This window comes from Carassius carassius, chromosome 17, assembly GCF_963082965.1.
Source record: "Carassius carassius chromosome 17, fCarCar2.1, whole genome shotgun sequence".
NCBI classification, from domain to species: Eukaryota; Metazoa; Chordata; class Actinopteri; order Cypriniformes; family Cyprinidae; genus Carassius; species Carassius carassius.
The window spans coordinates 10,206,989-10,220,970 of NC_081771.1; the positions used below are offsets into that span (position 1 = coordinate 10,206,989).

Sequence of the window (13,982 nt, forward strand, 5' to 3'; positions counted from 1 at the left end):
CCAAAGTATTGCATCTAATAGATGAAGTAGGGAAAGTCAGAAGAAAAAGAACGATATCTGCAGATTGCAAGAAAATAAGAAAAGTAGAAGGGAGAAGTAGTAATAAAGAGTAAAGAGCTACAATCAATATGCAGGAAACTTACATCCAGTTCAGACTTGTCATATGTTGTTGTATCAACTACAGGACAGGTTAGGCTAGGTCATCGTGGCCAGTCAAATGTTGAAGTAAAAAAATTTAAGTGGTTAGACATGGTTTCCACATCTTTAGAACAAATGTTTCAAAATAAGCACTTTGAAATATCATGTTTTACATATTACAAAAACAGATTCTAGAAGAGAACATCTAGTACCATTAATGACGAATTCTGAGAAACATTGCTCATTTTAGAAAGATGTCCAATATCTAACAGAACACCAGTAGAAGATGTAACTATCAAACATAAAATGTGCATACTGCATACACATTATTTTGGATAATACTCAAAATATTACATAACATAAATCAAACAAAATAAATGATAAACATAAATTAATCACAGTATTTGAATATCAATATATGATTAGGATTATTATAAAAAGCATAAATCAATATGTTATAAATCATATTACATTTATTATTTGGATACATCAGTCATACATCAGTTAATAATGCTTGATTTGGAAGGAAAAAAAAATAGGGTTGTGCTCATAAGCATTTGAGAAAGCAGACACGACACGGCTTGAACGCTCTCGACCCTTCATCACAACCGGCTAGGCTAAGCTTAGTTGATGTGTCGATCAAACTTTTCCCGATTTTTTGGCTCCCTGCCATCCCTTGCAGGAATATGTTCCACGGTTGGATACATGTGGTCCAATCATATCCCACCGTTTAAATGACGTCATCGTTTAGCCTAAGATTGACAGTCGATCCATCCAATCAAGTGGGCTTCCGAATGGCTTGTAATAATTGTGACCATGACGCGAACATTTCACACTGTAGTCGAAAAGGTTTCCTTTTGTTATTTTTTCTTGAAATTATTGCGACACAACTTACTGATATGGGTGTGTGTCACTATCCACGAAACAAAGTTTGACAGGGAGTAGCTCTGAAAAATGTCGGCTAATTATTATAATACCGAACTGAACCGCCCCCTCTCGGCGTACAACATTCAGTTAACAGGAAGAGATAGGAAGCACATTGCTAGTTAGCTTGAAGTAAAGCATTATATTATCCCCCAAGACAAATTTTTATGGGTCAGAAAATAGTCAGGGTATGAATTTGAAGCCGATATACATGATTAAGCTGTCAGATTACTGTTATGTTATGCTGTTATGCTAGCTCTCTGAGTTGGACTGAAGTGGCCTCGGCGCCGAATCCTGCAGTTTTTCACACTTCTGTTATGGTGGAAATAAACTGTCTGGTAAGATTATGTCACTTTGTTACACAAAAAAGGCTAAAAGATTTGCTCTGGTACTTCTGCTGTAATCACGACAAAGTGTTTGTTTTGAAACTTTTTTGTGATCAGAAATAGACAAAAATGTGTTAATAGATTACAATTCATTAGTCCTTCAAAAGTTGTATGTTCTTCAGTACGTTAGTAGGCTAACAAAGGCAACAGTTGATGATGTCACTTTATAGGGTGTATTTCGTCTAAACATTTTAGGGGTTAGTTATTAATACAATTAGGCCCCTACTAATTGTATTAATTCACTACTAATGTGCCAGTAAACAATTGTCCTTTTTTTATTTTACGTCTCAAAATTCAGGACTAACGTTACTAAAGACAGATTTGATTATTTGATGAGTGCCAATTGCACAACGCCTGATAGTGTTGTCTAAACTAATTTTACAATGTAAACGATTTAATCCAGCATAATTTTCCAGTGTAGACGTTTAGCTGTCATTAATTGTATCCTGGTATGACGCACTGCTGTCACAATCAGTCCTAGACCACGGAGCTGCTGTCACGCAGACTGTACACGCATAACATCGGGTTTATTTTCGATTAATGAGATCTGAATCGTGAACGTAGCCTAATGACAGGTTTGGTGAACACTGCGCCGTCCCCTGCTGGCTGTAGTTAGTGTTTTTGTGTTTCTATCTGTCTTCTAAATAGACACTCTGAGGTGAGAGTCTCTACACACAGAGCTCGTGATGAAAGCTCTCGGCGCGCGCTTCGCGTTCTACGTGGGCTTTGTGGTGGGCACGTGCACCCTGTACGTGCTCCTGCGTCAGGTTGGGTTCACGCGGAACGTGGGGTCTGTTGATCCCGAGGTCCACAAAGAAAGCCTGATGGAGATGATTGAAGAAGAAAACAAGAACTGGAAGAAGGAAAGGTCGGCTCTCTTCAACCTCAATCATCCTCACCACACAGGTAAAAACAACAAGGAAACGAATGATTATAATAAGCAAACACGATATATTCATAGTATGAGCACTACAAGTGAAACTATCTATAAATTGCCACAGTGTAAATCGATCAATCGCCCAGATATGATCCAAACCTTTATTACTGTCATATGTGGAACCTGAAAGAAGATAATGGGCAGAATCACAAAACATGAAATGCAAGTGAATAGTAGCAAATCAAGTCATACAGGTTTGGTACAACAGAAGGTGAGTAAATGAGGACAGAATCTGAATCGTTGTTTTTTGTCCTTAAGCATATTTACTATAAGGTAATTGTGTGTATGGGGCTGGAATAACTTTTTTTTTTTAAAATTGAAATACATTCCTTGTGGTCTTATTTCTCCTGTACAACTTGTTTTCCATGGATTTGTTGGAAACCATAATATGGAAATGATCCCCTAAATAGCCTTTTACAAACAGTCATATTAAATGTTTTTGAAATTGTTATTTGTCAGGTCTTATGATCCACAAAGTGTTTTGTGAATCTTTTAATTAATGTAAAAAAAAAAGGCATTCCCAAAAGAGGTGTGTTAGACAAGTAAAGTCAGATGATGTATATACAGTGCTTCAGCTTTTACACCCTTTCATTGATATGACTTGTGGATATAATATCACACCCTGATTTAACCATTGAACAAACAGTTAACCTGTTCCAAGCCTTCTGTGTGTGAGGAACTCTTTATGGGCATGTTTGCGTCTGACTGTGTATACTCCCTGGAGAGATGGACTTTGCTTTTAATTTTGGGCTCACATCTTGTGTTGTCCTTGTTAAAGTTTACAGAAAGGTTTTATCACCAGTTGGTTATCAGTAAACTATCCCAATTGTAATAAACTGTGGACTCAGATGCTGGCTCTAAATTTAATAAAAATGTAAACAGATAATGGTATTCCATACTTCATAGAAAATGATTTCTTAAGTGTTTATCACATTAAAGGGTTCGTTTTGCCAAAATAAAAAATGTCATAATTTACTCACACCCTTATGTCTTTTTCATCTTTGAAACACAAATGAAGATTTTTTTTTTATTATTTCTGTCTCTCCAATGAAAGTCTCCACAACTAAAACTTTATTCAATAAAAATATTATAAATGACGTAATCAAAATGAGTCGACTGTATTTTTGAGTATTTATTTATACATAATAAATATACGCAGAACACATACAAAACCTTTATTTTGAATGCGGTTAATCATTTGACAGCACTCATTTTCACATTAATTTTACATTTTTAGCATCATTCACATTCAAAATATTCTTATCTACTTAGAAGCATGTGATTTTGGTTTGTTTTGAGTGTTTGTCTGAGTAATCATTTTCTCTTGTAGGTGAGGATGGCACCCTAGCTGACGCTCTCTATAAGAAAGTACGCATTTTGTGTTGGGTCATGACTGGCCCTAATAACCTTGAGAAGAAAGCTCGGCACGTGAAAGCCACGTGGAGTCGCCACTGTAACATTGTGGTCTTCATAAGCTCTGTGGACGACCCTGATTTTCCTACGGTTGGCCTAAACACCAAGGAAGGTCGGGATCAGCTGTACTGGAAAACCATTCGTGCTTTCCATTACGTCATGGAAAAGCACGGGGACGAGGCAGACTGGTTCCTCAAAGCGGATGACGACACTTACGTGGTCGTTGATAACCTGCGCTGGATTCTGGCCAGCCACTCTCCAGAGGACCCGGTGTATTTTGGCCGGCGGTTTAAGCCGTATGTAAAACAGGGTTACATGAGTGGCGGCGCTGGTTACGTGCTTAGCAAAGAGGCTCTGAGGAGGTTTGTGGAGGGCTTTCGCACCAAAGTGTGCACTCACACTAGCTCAGTGGAGGACCTAGCTCTGGGTCAGTGTATGGAGAAAATAGGCGTTGTGGCAGGAGACTCCAGAGACACCTTAGAAAGAGAGACATTCCATCCTTTCGTTCCAGAGTCCCATCTCACTGGTACATTTCCTAAGACCTTCTGGTATTGGAACTACTGTTATTACCCCATTGTGCAGGTGAGTTTGAATTCAGTGAAGATTGCCTGATATCTATTCTGAAAACTAGTAAGCTGCCTACTTAGATGGTATCATGTGCTCCAGTAGTCTCCTTTATCAATATTTTTCTCTTTTTTTTTGCATAGAGCATCATGTAATGAGAACAGCTTATCAGTTTTTTTTTATCAGATAGCCATGACTTGATCTTCTAGTAAAAGGACAGGCTTTTCTCTGGTGACACATGAGAGACTTATTTGCAGTCGACTGATCGTTTGCATTCAGATCTGCCTCCATACAATCAACAACTGAGTGCCCACCCTACTTTTTTTTCCCTTTTTGATAATCTGTAAAACATGTTTTTGTGTCACAATACAGAAGAAAATGTGTTGCTACTTTTGTGGCATTATAACTTTACTTCAATTCAGTTACTTTTTAGTTAATATGCTCCCTGTGTAGACCGTGAAGAGAGTCGTATTAAAGGTGAAAAATCAGTCTAGAGTCTTTCTATGTTTGCATTTAGGGCACCCTGAGGGTGCGAATCTCACCCTTTACATACGTACTATTCAATTAAATGACGCACAAGAACATTTACCATGTGCTTGTCTAGTCAAAAGCCACTAATCCCTGTGTCACTACAGGCCCGCATGAGCTCAAGTTTGTTTTGGCACAGGTCAAAGTCTACCCGAGTGCATTTGTGCTGGCACTTATTACTTTAAGCACTTCTGTCAATTTAACTGCCTTTAATTTAATTTTACATTATTGACACACTGTTTTCCTAATTAATGTTGTTCATTTGCTTTGACACAATCTTTTTTTTTTAAAGCACTATATAAATAAAGGTGACTTGACTTGACTTAAAACCAAGAAAAGACTAGCTTAAAGTTAAGAGTTTTAAAAGGTAGAGAAAAATCTGTCATTACTTGCAGTATTAATACTTGTTTTGATTCAAACATGTATTTTTATGTTTTTTCTTTTATTGGAACTGCCTAAAAAAGAGCTATCAGTATTATAGCTATCAGTTAGGGTTCTGGAACAACATGGCAAGTACGCAGTTACAGGTTATACATAATATAATATATTCATATAATAATATATTGTTTCTCTCTGTTTTTCTCAGGGCCCACAATGTTGCTCAGATCTGGCAGTTTCTTTCCACTATGTGGATCCATCACACATGTACCTGCTGGAATACTACACTTACCACTTGCGTGCCTTTGGCTACAAATACCGCTATCAGCCCCCTGAGCCCAGTGTCATAAAAGATTTAAATGCTCCAGCCCCAGACAAAGTGGAAATCGGAGACATAGAGGAAAAGCTGGGGGCAGAAGGAGAAAAGAAATCCCACGAACTTAATGAAAAGTTACTGCAGATTTCTGCGTAGGAATTTTTACAAGTTACATTTAATATCTTCTTCCAAAAGAACTGTTTTTGGGATGGCTTTATGTTTTTTGGATAATGTCTTAAAATACCTTCTATATTGTGCCACAGAAACGTGTGCATGACATGTTCGCGTGATTTAATGAGCTGGTACAGTTGGGAGTGTGGTCCTCTCAATAATGCAATTGTATGTGAATGTTTAAATATGACAGTGTGGAACTGTATGACATGAAGGTTTAGACTTGTAGAGCGAGTATGTGGTTCTTGGGGTATGAGTGTAGGACGTTGCCTTAATAATGTAATAACATTGGGTAATATTTTGGGGCCAGAAGCAAGTATTAGTTTATACTTAATTTCATATTTTAGTTCTTTATATAAAAATACGTCATAAACACACCGCCATGTATGATTTAACAGCAATGCCATAAGAAGAAGGGGAACCTGATTTTACTTTCATTTGCTCATTCCCTTGAATTAGTGCCTCTGCTCTGATCCAGAAAAATCAAGCATTTCCATATGTCCCTGGGCTGCATTTGTATTGAGTTTAGGCAATATTTAAACAAAGCAGCTTATAGATTTTATAGCTTGCAAACAAATTCTGCAAACATTCAAGCTCAAGTTGTGTTTTCTCAACACAGTCTACAATAACTTTGCCAAAGCTGCACAATTTACTTTGACTAAGATTACAAAGAACAAATTAACCAGGATGTAGTCCTTTAACTGACACCAAAACAGCATATTACCTTTCTCTAAATGTTAAAGGGATAGTTCACCCAAAAAGGAAAATTGTCATCATTTGCTTTTCGCAAAGTTGCTCCAAAACCTGTATGAGTTTCTTTGAGAAGATATTGCGAAGAATGTAGCTAACCAAACAGTTTCTGGTAGCCATATACTTACAGTATATAGTATGGAAAAAAATACTGTTGAGGTCATTAACTATCGGCAATTGTTTTGTTCTTCAAAATATCTTACTTTGTGTTCAGCAGAAGATAGATGTTCATACAGGTTTGGAACAACATGAGGATGAGTAAACGATGACAACATTTTCATTTTGGGGTAAACTACTCCTTTAGGAAAGTTGCAAGAATACGGATTAGTAAGATCCTGTTGGCTGGCCCAGTAGTTCAAGAGTGCCTGGGAAAGAAGTAAAGCTAGCAAGGTAGATAAGACGGTGTAAGTATACACAGTTTTTTCACCATGCTAATGGGAATTGTGGTCTTCTAGATGAATGGTGTAGTGTAATACGCTGTGAAGCAAAGCAGCTTGTGAGTTATTGCACCTGACCACATAATGCTTTTTTTTAATTGTTTTGAGTGTGACTGTGGAGGTTTTTGCTTATCTGGGACTGAATGTCAGGTTTCGCTAGTGTTGCAACTCCTACAGCAGTCTGTGCGTGACATTAGATGCGTTAAATTTGAAGCTAACGTAGCCACTTGTCCAGTGTGGTGAAATTGATTCAGTTTCTTGTGGTTCTTGCTTTATGTCTCAATTACTCAATTATTTGTATTTGCTGTGCTTAAAGGGATAGTGCACTCAAAAATAAAAACTGTTATCATTTACTCACCCTCATGTCATTCAAAACCTGACTATATCTCTTTTGAGAAACAAAGTTATATGTATTCTGTTTTTCATGATTGGACCCTATTATATAAACAATACATCCTTCAGCATGTGTGTTGTAAAACATGAGGCTGAGTGAATAACAGAATTTTCCCTTTAAATGTGCTGGAGTTGGTAAGTTTTCTGAAAGGACCTTTTTAACATAATGCACACTAAATGTGTATCATTCAAATGTTTTTTTTTTTATTCCAGTATAGGATTAGAGATCAAGCTGAGGGTTAAGTCAGGTGCAGCAGTGCTCAAACTCTGTCCATCAGAGAATCTTCTTTCCAGCACTTGCAGATATTTTGACTGCGCGTATGACACCACAATTATGAAGGGATTCAAATAAAGTTTATTTGAATGAATTAACTCATTTGAACTGGAAATGAGTGTATTTGAATACCAACCACTTTTGTCCTTTGACCACTCCAAGCACAAAGTCACTTTTGCTTTTGTCATAGAACTGAATGATTTTTGAAGTTAATGCAAACAGGTTATATGTTATTGGTAAAATTATCTTAATTTTAGTTCCTAATCAAATTCTGCATACATCTTGAAATTGTTAATGGAATGATTATGGTTTTGACTAACACGATTGCTTTACTTATCAGTGAGTATTCAGTAATACATGGTGTGAATTACCCGTATGCTTGGGAAATCTCTGTGAAAGTGCCAGAATAAATGGACATTTTTGCAGTTTTGTACTAGTCTGTTGATTCAAAGAGGAAAAGCACCCTTGAGTGTGCGGCATCCACTTTAGGTATGATCTAATAGTTATTTTTTTGTGGGGTAAATTTCCATGATTTCAAAGAGAAGTTAGCTGTTGTTAGCTAAATGTTTGAACATGCTCATATTTTCCTAGTATGCCAATGATCTTCCTTGGAAAAGTGCTGGCTAAAATTCCTTTGTAAACATTCCCTTTGCAGAGTTTACTTTTGTAAGTTGACTTAAGTTTGCATATTTGAGCTCTTGAACAGAGAGAAAGAAATGCAAATCTTAAGATGACTAGAGTTTTCTTTGGAGACGTTGCATTGATTGAGCAAAGTTTTTTGCAAATTGTGTTGACTAAGAAGGCTCATAGAAATTTGCTTCTGCACTCTGGGAGATGTGTAGTGGATTATATAATGAAAAGGGAAGCCAGCTTGTCAGAAATGAAGCAGAACCACTCAGTGCGAACATTAAAACCAGCCCTGCATTTCTGCATTCCTGAATTCATGCGTTTCATGCCCTTGTCTTTAATCCAAAGGTATATGTGTTCCTTTCTTATTCTCTTTTGTCAGTAGGGTCTTTTATGTACAAAGGGGAATCCTGCACAGTACTTCCACAGCAATCTTTTATTTATAAAAGAGTGTGTGAGGCAAATGTGTGACAAGAATAATTCAATGAGGAATAATAACCAGCATATTAAATAAAGACTTGTTTTACATTAAACTATTTTTATGTGGTCTCTTCTATGAATAAATAAATAAAATAGTATTTTTACAGCATATGTAAAGTTAATCAAGAAAATTTACAATGTGTACCTTATATATTTTTCAGTCTTCCTACATCTGTCTTTTCATCCCAAGATTGTTGTTGTTCCTGAATTACTAAGTAAATCTATCAACACACCTTTGATTTGAGTCTGGTGCATTTTGTACTCAGAAATCTTAATGGCGTTAATGTAAATGTTATCCTACATAAAAAGAGACAAAATATGCTACAATGAACACACTCACAATAAACTGAAACTTGTACATCTTGGTTATCATACAAAGACGGACAATTTTTCTTCAGAATGGCAAAATTGCACGGTGGATGAGTTCTGGACTGAAGAAGTCAGGCTTTACCACAGCAAAACCTTCATGAAAAACAACAACAATGCAATAAAATCAATACAATTATGTAGAAACCTCTCATAAAAATGACTTATGTTGATCATCAGCAATTCATCAACTCTGACTTTAAAGCGACCGTCCATTTAAATTCAAGCTAAACTTACAAGTTCTCACCTCTGCATTCTGTCCTTTAAGAAAATGTTGCCTCTTCCCTGTCCTCTCCGAACAGGAATATCTGGTAGAAAAAAGAAAAAAAAAAAACTAATAATTTAAAGCTTGGTATTTTTCAGATGTTCTCTTACTACAATTCTATATAGTGGCCACTAGAGGTCAGTGTATTCGCTGCAGTGTTGTCTGTCACTCATTCTGCACTGTGCATATTTCAAACCCTAAAGCGTGGTATATAGGTTTGCTTGAGCATGGGGACATAAATATAGACAATAAATTAACCTCAAATTATTGCACTTTCTTATTTCCTATTCACTCTTTAGATTGACAAATATTGACCACCGTTTACATGTCCTTTCACAGACTTACCAGACACAGTGTTTCTCCGTCCTAACAATCCAACAAAGACGTCATTCATATTAGCTGCAAAAGACCAAAGAATAAAATCTCATCAAGCTCTGATGTTACTTTAATTAATAATAGGTGTATGTTAATGAAGAAAACTGGAATTTACGTCTAAATGGTGGATTGGTGTCACGATTTGTTCCTGTGAAATAAAAATGAATGATAAATCAGACTTAAAATACTATTGACCTTGAAGGAATAGTTCTCAGTTCTGTCATTTACTCATCCTGAAGTTGTTTTAAACCTTTTCTGTGAAACAACAACATGAAGGTAAAAAATGATGTCCCAATATTTAGCATTTTTAATACTGTTAAAAGCAAATTTCATCATTCAAATGATTTAGTTTCCCTGGGTCTCACCTGCGCTCCTCCTGCCCATCAGGCCAATAAAACTGTCATAATCAATATCATTGTATCGTTTCTCATAGCGCTCCGACTGGTCGCTGTCGTCCTGTACAGAAAACACAAACGCAAAGTCTGAAAGTCTGACCCATGTGAATGACTCAGTAACATGAAGACTCCAGAATGTGATGATCATTAAAGTTATAAAAACAACTGAAAAGAAACAAAGATCAGGGAACTGCTTTGAAAAATGGATTTTACCATACAAAAAAATAATCCAAGCCGCGGTCAGTGTGTGTGTGTGTGTGTGTGTGTGTGTGTAAGAACCTGTATGTGTGTAGTTTGCCAGTGTGGACGTTCGTGACTGAACCTCTGTATGAGCCCATTTTTTAACAGTCAGATATCACATTGATAGAGTCATTAAGGTTTTAATGGTTTTAAAGGGTCATATTCCCAATATCTATAGCCTGAATAAGCTATTAAATGAAATAATAATAATAATAATAATAATAAAACATCTATATTAGCCTACATAAATATTCTCTATTTTGTCCTCCAAACTAAAATTTAGATTTTTGCAATATCTGTTGAGTAAACAAGTGACCCCACAATCAAAATACATATTGTGGAAGGTATTTATATATATTCACAGTAGGCAATATGTAAATAGTTGAGATGACAGACAGAAGATAGATAGATAGATAGATAGATAGATAGATAGATAGATAGATAGATAGATAGATAGATAGATAGATAGATAGATAGATAGATAGATAGATAGATAGATAGAGTAGCATAGTTAACATTCACATTTGTACAGGTTAAGGTGAAATAAAAAATGCTGTTGCGTACATTATGCTATTGTGGAAAGGTTAATTTGTATTCAACGTAGTTAGCCTATAAATAATTACAGTTAGTTATATTTTTAAGAATATACTTTTTATAAAAAAAATCGATATAAATTATTATTTATTTATTTATTTATTTATTTTTTATTTTATTTATTTTTTACCGGAGGAGGTATTGTTTAGAATGCAACTTTTAAGTAGTCTATATGCTAACTTTTATTTAGTGTGACAACTAGCCCCTATTCGATTCTTAGGCACATAGCGTACCTTTTAATCTCATAGAGCAAGCCCGTCTAACAAACCAACGATATTATTTTTTAAAGTGTCGTTTAATGTGAACTTACCGTGAATGACGGATAGTTGAGCGCACAGCGCGAGGGTCGAGGACACGCGAGCATCAGCAGCACATGAGACAACAGCACGAGCAACCAACCGCAGGACATCCTCAGATCCACACCTGCGCCAAACTTTATTTAGACAATCCAAGCCAAACACTTCTTTCTTATAACGCTAGAATAATTTGATCAAAGAAGTAATAATACCTCTTAGATACACTGAGATGAGCGGGAGTTCAGGAGGAAGATGTTCAGTTCTGTCTTTCCAGAGTTGTAAATGCTCGCAGGTGCGCGCGTTCCTTTATTTGTGGCGTTCGCGCGCTCCGCTCACTCAACCCCGGGCAAGCTGGCTCTCCAATACGAACCAAATAATGATGCTAACATATTCTAGTGACGCAAAGTCATTAACACATAGAGCCTTGACGTATTTGTGCGGTCAATTATACTACTACTACTCACAGCTCGTCTTAGTCTCGAGGTTTACGCAAAATTCGGTCCAGTCTATGTTTGACCGTGGCTTATTATTTCTGTAAGATTTGTGAAGCAGTAATTCATGAGAAAATTCGAAGAGTATAGGCTTTGCAGTTTATTATATGCAGAATCGTAAGTTGGCAGATGGACAAGGTTATTTGCATTGTGTTCTGGGAAATAGGGAGTGTGTGAGTTTTAGAAGATTTCTGATTCAGAAAGACACGTGTTTGACAGGGTTCAAGGTTTATTATTCAGTGGGATTATGAGTCATCTATACTGCTCATTCCATTTGCTCCATCTCATTACAGATATGTCCTTGATAGGACAAAGCTGTCGGTGAGTTATAGAAAAGGTGCTGCCTTGATTACGATCTGTAGGAGCCTGATTGATGAATGCTTATGGCTTTAAAGCAAGGCTTAGATTTAAAATTCTCTGAAACTGGAAGAAATATTCTTTAAAGTGTATACATTTTATAAGAAAAATACATTTGACCTGTTAACCTCTTTAGACTGTTTCCGTGTGATGATTGCTGTATATCTTTAATTTTCCTATATAAAGACAGAGATGAAATCAAGATTGACATTTGCCATCAGGCGCCTCCATTCCAAACAGTTCAGTAGTGAATTTGTTTGGGGGGAATTAGTTAAAATACTCACCATGACAACAGCAATGAGAGTTTCTTCCTGGTGTGACAACCTGCCCCCTAGATGAATTATCTTTCTTTCTTTCGCTAGTGTCATTTATTGCCTCTTAACATTCGATTTTATTGGCCTCTATGTTTTAGGGTATGTAATTCTACTAAATTAATTTGCATAGAGAAGCCAATACTGTAATTCGTTTTTTCAAATTATTCTTATTTCTCTCTTTTGATTCCTCAGCAAGGCGGAAAGCTCTTAATGATACACCGACGCACTACATTCCTCATGAAGCAGGATTTGCTGTATACAAGGGATGTGGAGCTGGAAAACAGAGCTTTGAAGTGATTAAGTCCAGCTGTTTGCATTGAGAACAAATGATTCCTTCAGTTCTGAACATTTCCATGCCATCAAAACAAGTGATTATTTACGATAGTCTTGTCTCTGAAGCCTGATTTGTTTCCTGCATTTGTAAGAAAGTGTTGCTTGTGTTTGCTGAATCAGACATGAAACATTAGAACAGTTCGGAAGTACACCCACACTCACAAGTCCAGTCACTGCTTCTCAATGGTGTGTGACACCTACCAACTTTTGCTTACACAAATAAAATCACACAGAATCGCTCTCATTTTCTTTCTTATAGACTAATTTCCTTGAATTTTTACTGCATTTCTGGTCTCATTATTTCACCAAATAATATAGATTACAATGAAAGACTGAATGCAATGAAGTTCAGTGAATTTACAGACTTTGTTCTGCTAGTTGAAAAAAAACCTTCACTATCGTCATCACCATCATCCTTCTTTCTTATATTATTTACTATATCCAAATGTGGCATATAATAGTACTCTTAACCTTTCAACCCACACTCTCACCCAAACAGCTTTGAGTCTTTTGATCAAGAAGAAAATAGTGGTTGAATGTTTCCTCTGTCCATGTTTTAAAAAGAAATTTTGATTGTCTGTCTCATGGTCAGCGCTCATTGAAAGTACAGAGCATTTATCAGACTTCATATCCTCATAGAAAGCATAACCCAAAGTGACCTCAGCTACTGAAAACTTTGCAAAGAAGATGTATCACTTTCCATCACACATACAAATGACATGACTATGAGCAGCAGTGAGAGATAACTTGAATCTTTCAGTTTTCAGCATAAATTAAACCAAGGAATTTATCACTGCCATATATTGTTGCTGGATGCATTATGCCACATTTTTAAGGCTGGACTAATTTAGGGGACAATTCAAAACAAAACAAAAAACAAAACAAAACAAGTAAATAAAATAAAATAAAAAAGTATATATTCTCCCTGCCTCTGACATAGTATACTTATACAAGATTATGTGTGTGAATATGAATATGAATGTATGTGAGAGAGATTTGCTCACTGGTTTAGTAATAATGCATTACCCTATGCATGCCCCATCCTGAGGCTACTCTGGGTAATTTTGTGAAATCCAATTATAACCATCCAATTATATTCAATTATGACTAAATAAGATTGCATCGAGTCCTATCTAACACATTTTACTACTCTGTGGCATCTATAATGACAGATGTAAACTGGGAGATATTTGACTTATGTTCTCACACATGAATACACACAAAAAGCAAAGCCCCCCTA

General features: G+C 36.2%; 2 protein-coding genes across 2 annotated transcripts; one reads left to right on the forward strand and one right to left on the reverse strand.

The window, feature by feature from the left end:
• Positions 1 to 940: 940 nt before the first annotated feature.
• c1galt1lb (core 1 synthase, glycoprotein-N-acetylgalactosamine 3-beta-galactosyltransferase 1, like b) lies at positions 941 to 8,769 on the forward strand. The gene is made up of 4 exons (XM_059570831.1): positions 941 to 1,400; positions 2,097 to 2,354; positions 3,716 to 4,380; positions 5,477 to 8,769. Exons 2-4 carry the CDS (start codon positions 2,135 to 2,137, stop codon positions 5,738 to 5,740), a joined length of 1,149 nt encoding a protein of 382 aa, XP_059426814.1. The 5' UTR covers positions 941 to 1,400; positions 2,097 to 2,134; the 3' UTR covers positions 5,741 to 8,769.
• A 122-nt stretch (positions 8,770 to 8,891) lies between these two features.
• On the reverse strand, positions 8,892 to 13,465 carry tac3b (tachykinin precursor 3b). The gene is made up of 7 exons (XM_059570832.1): positions 11,460 to 13,465; positions 11,262 to 11,374; positions 10,088 to 10,178; positions 9,838 to 9,870; positions 9,693 to 9,746; positions 9,316 to 9,390; positions 8,892 to 9,178 (listed from the first exon to the last, which is right to left on the reverse strand). Exons 2-6 carry the CDS (start codon positions 11,358 to 11,360, stop codon positions 9,326 to 9,328), a joined length of 342 nt encoding a protein of 113 aa, XP_059426815.1. The 5' UTR covers positions 11,361 to 11,374; positions 11,460 to 13,465; the 3' UTR covers positions 8,892 to 9,178; positions 9,316 to 9,325.
• Positions 13,466 to 13,982: the final 517 nt, after the last annotated feature.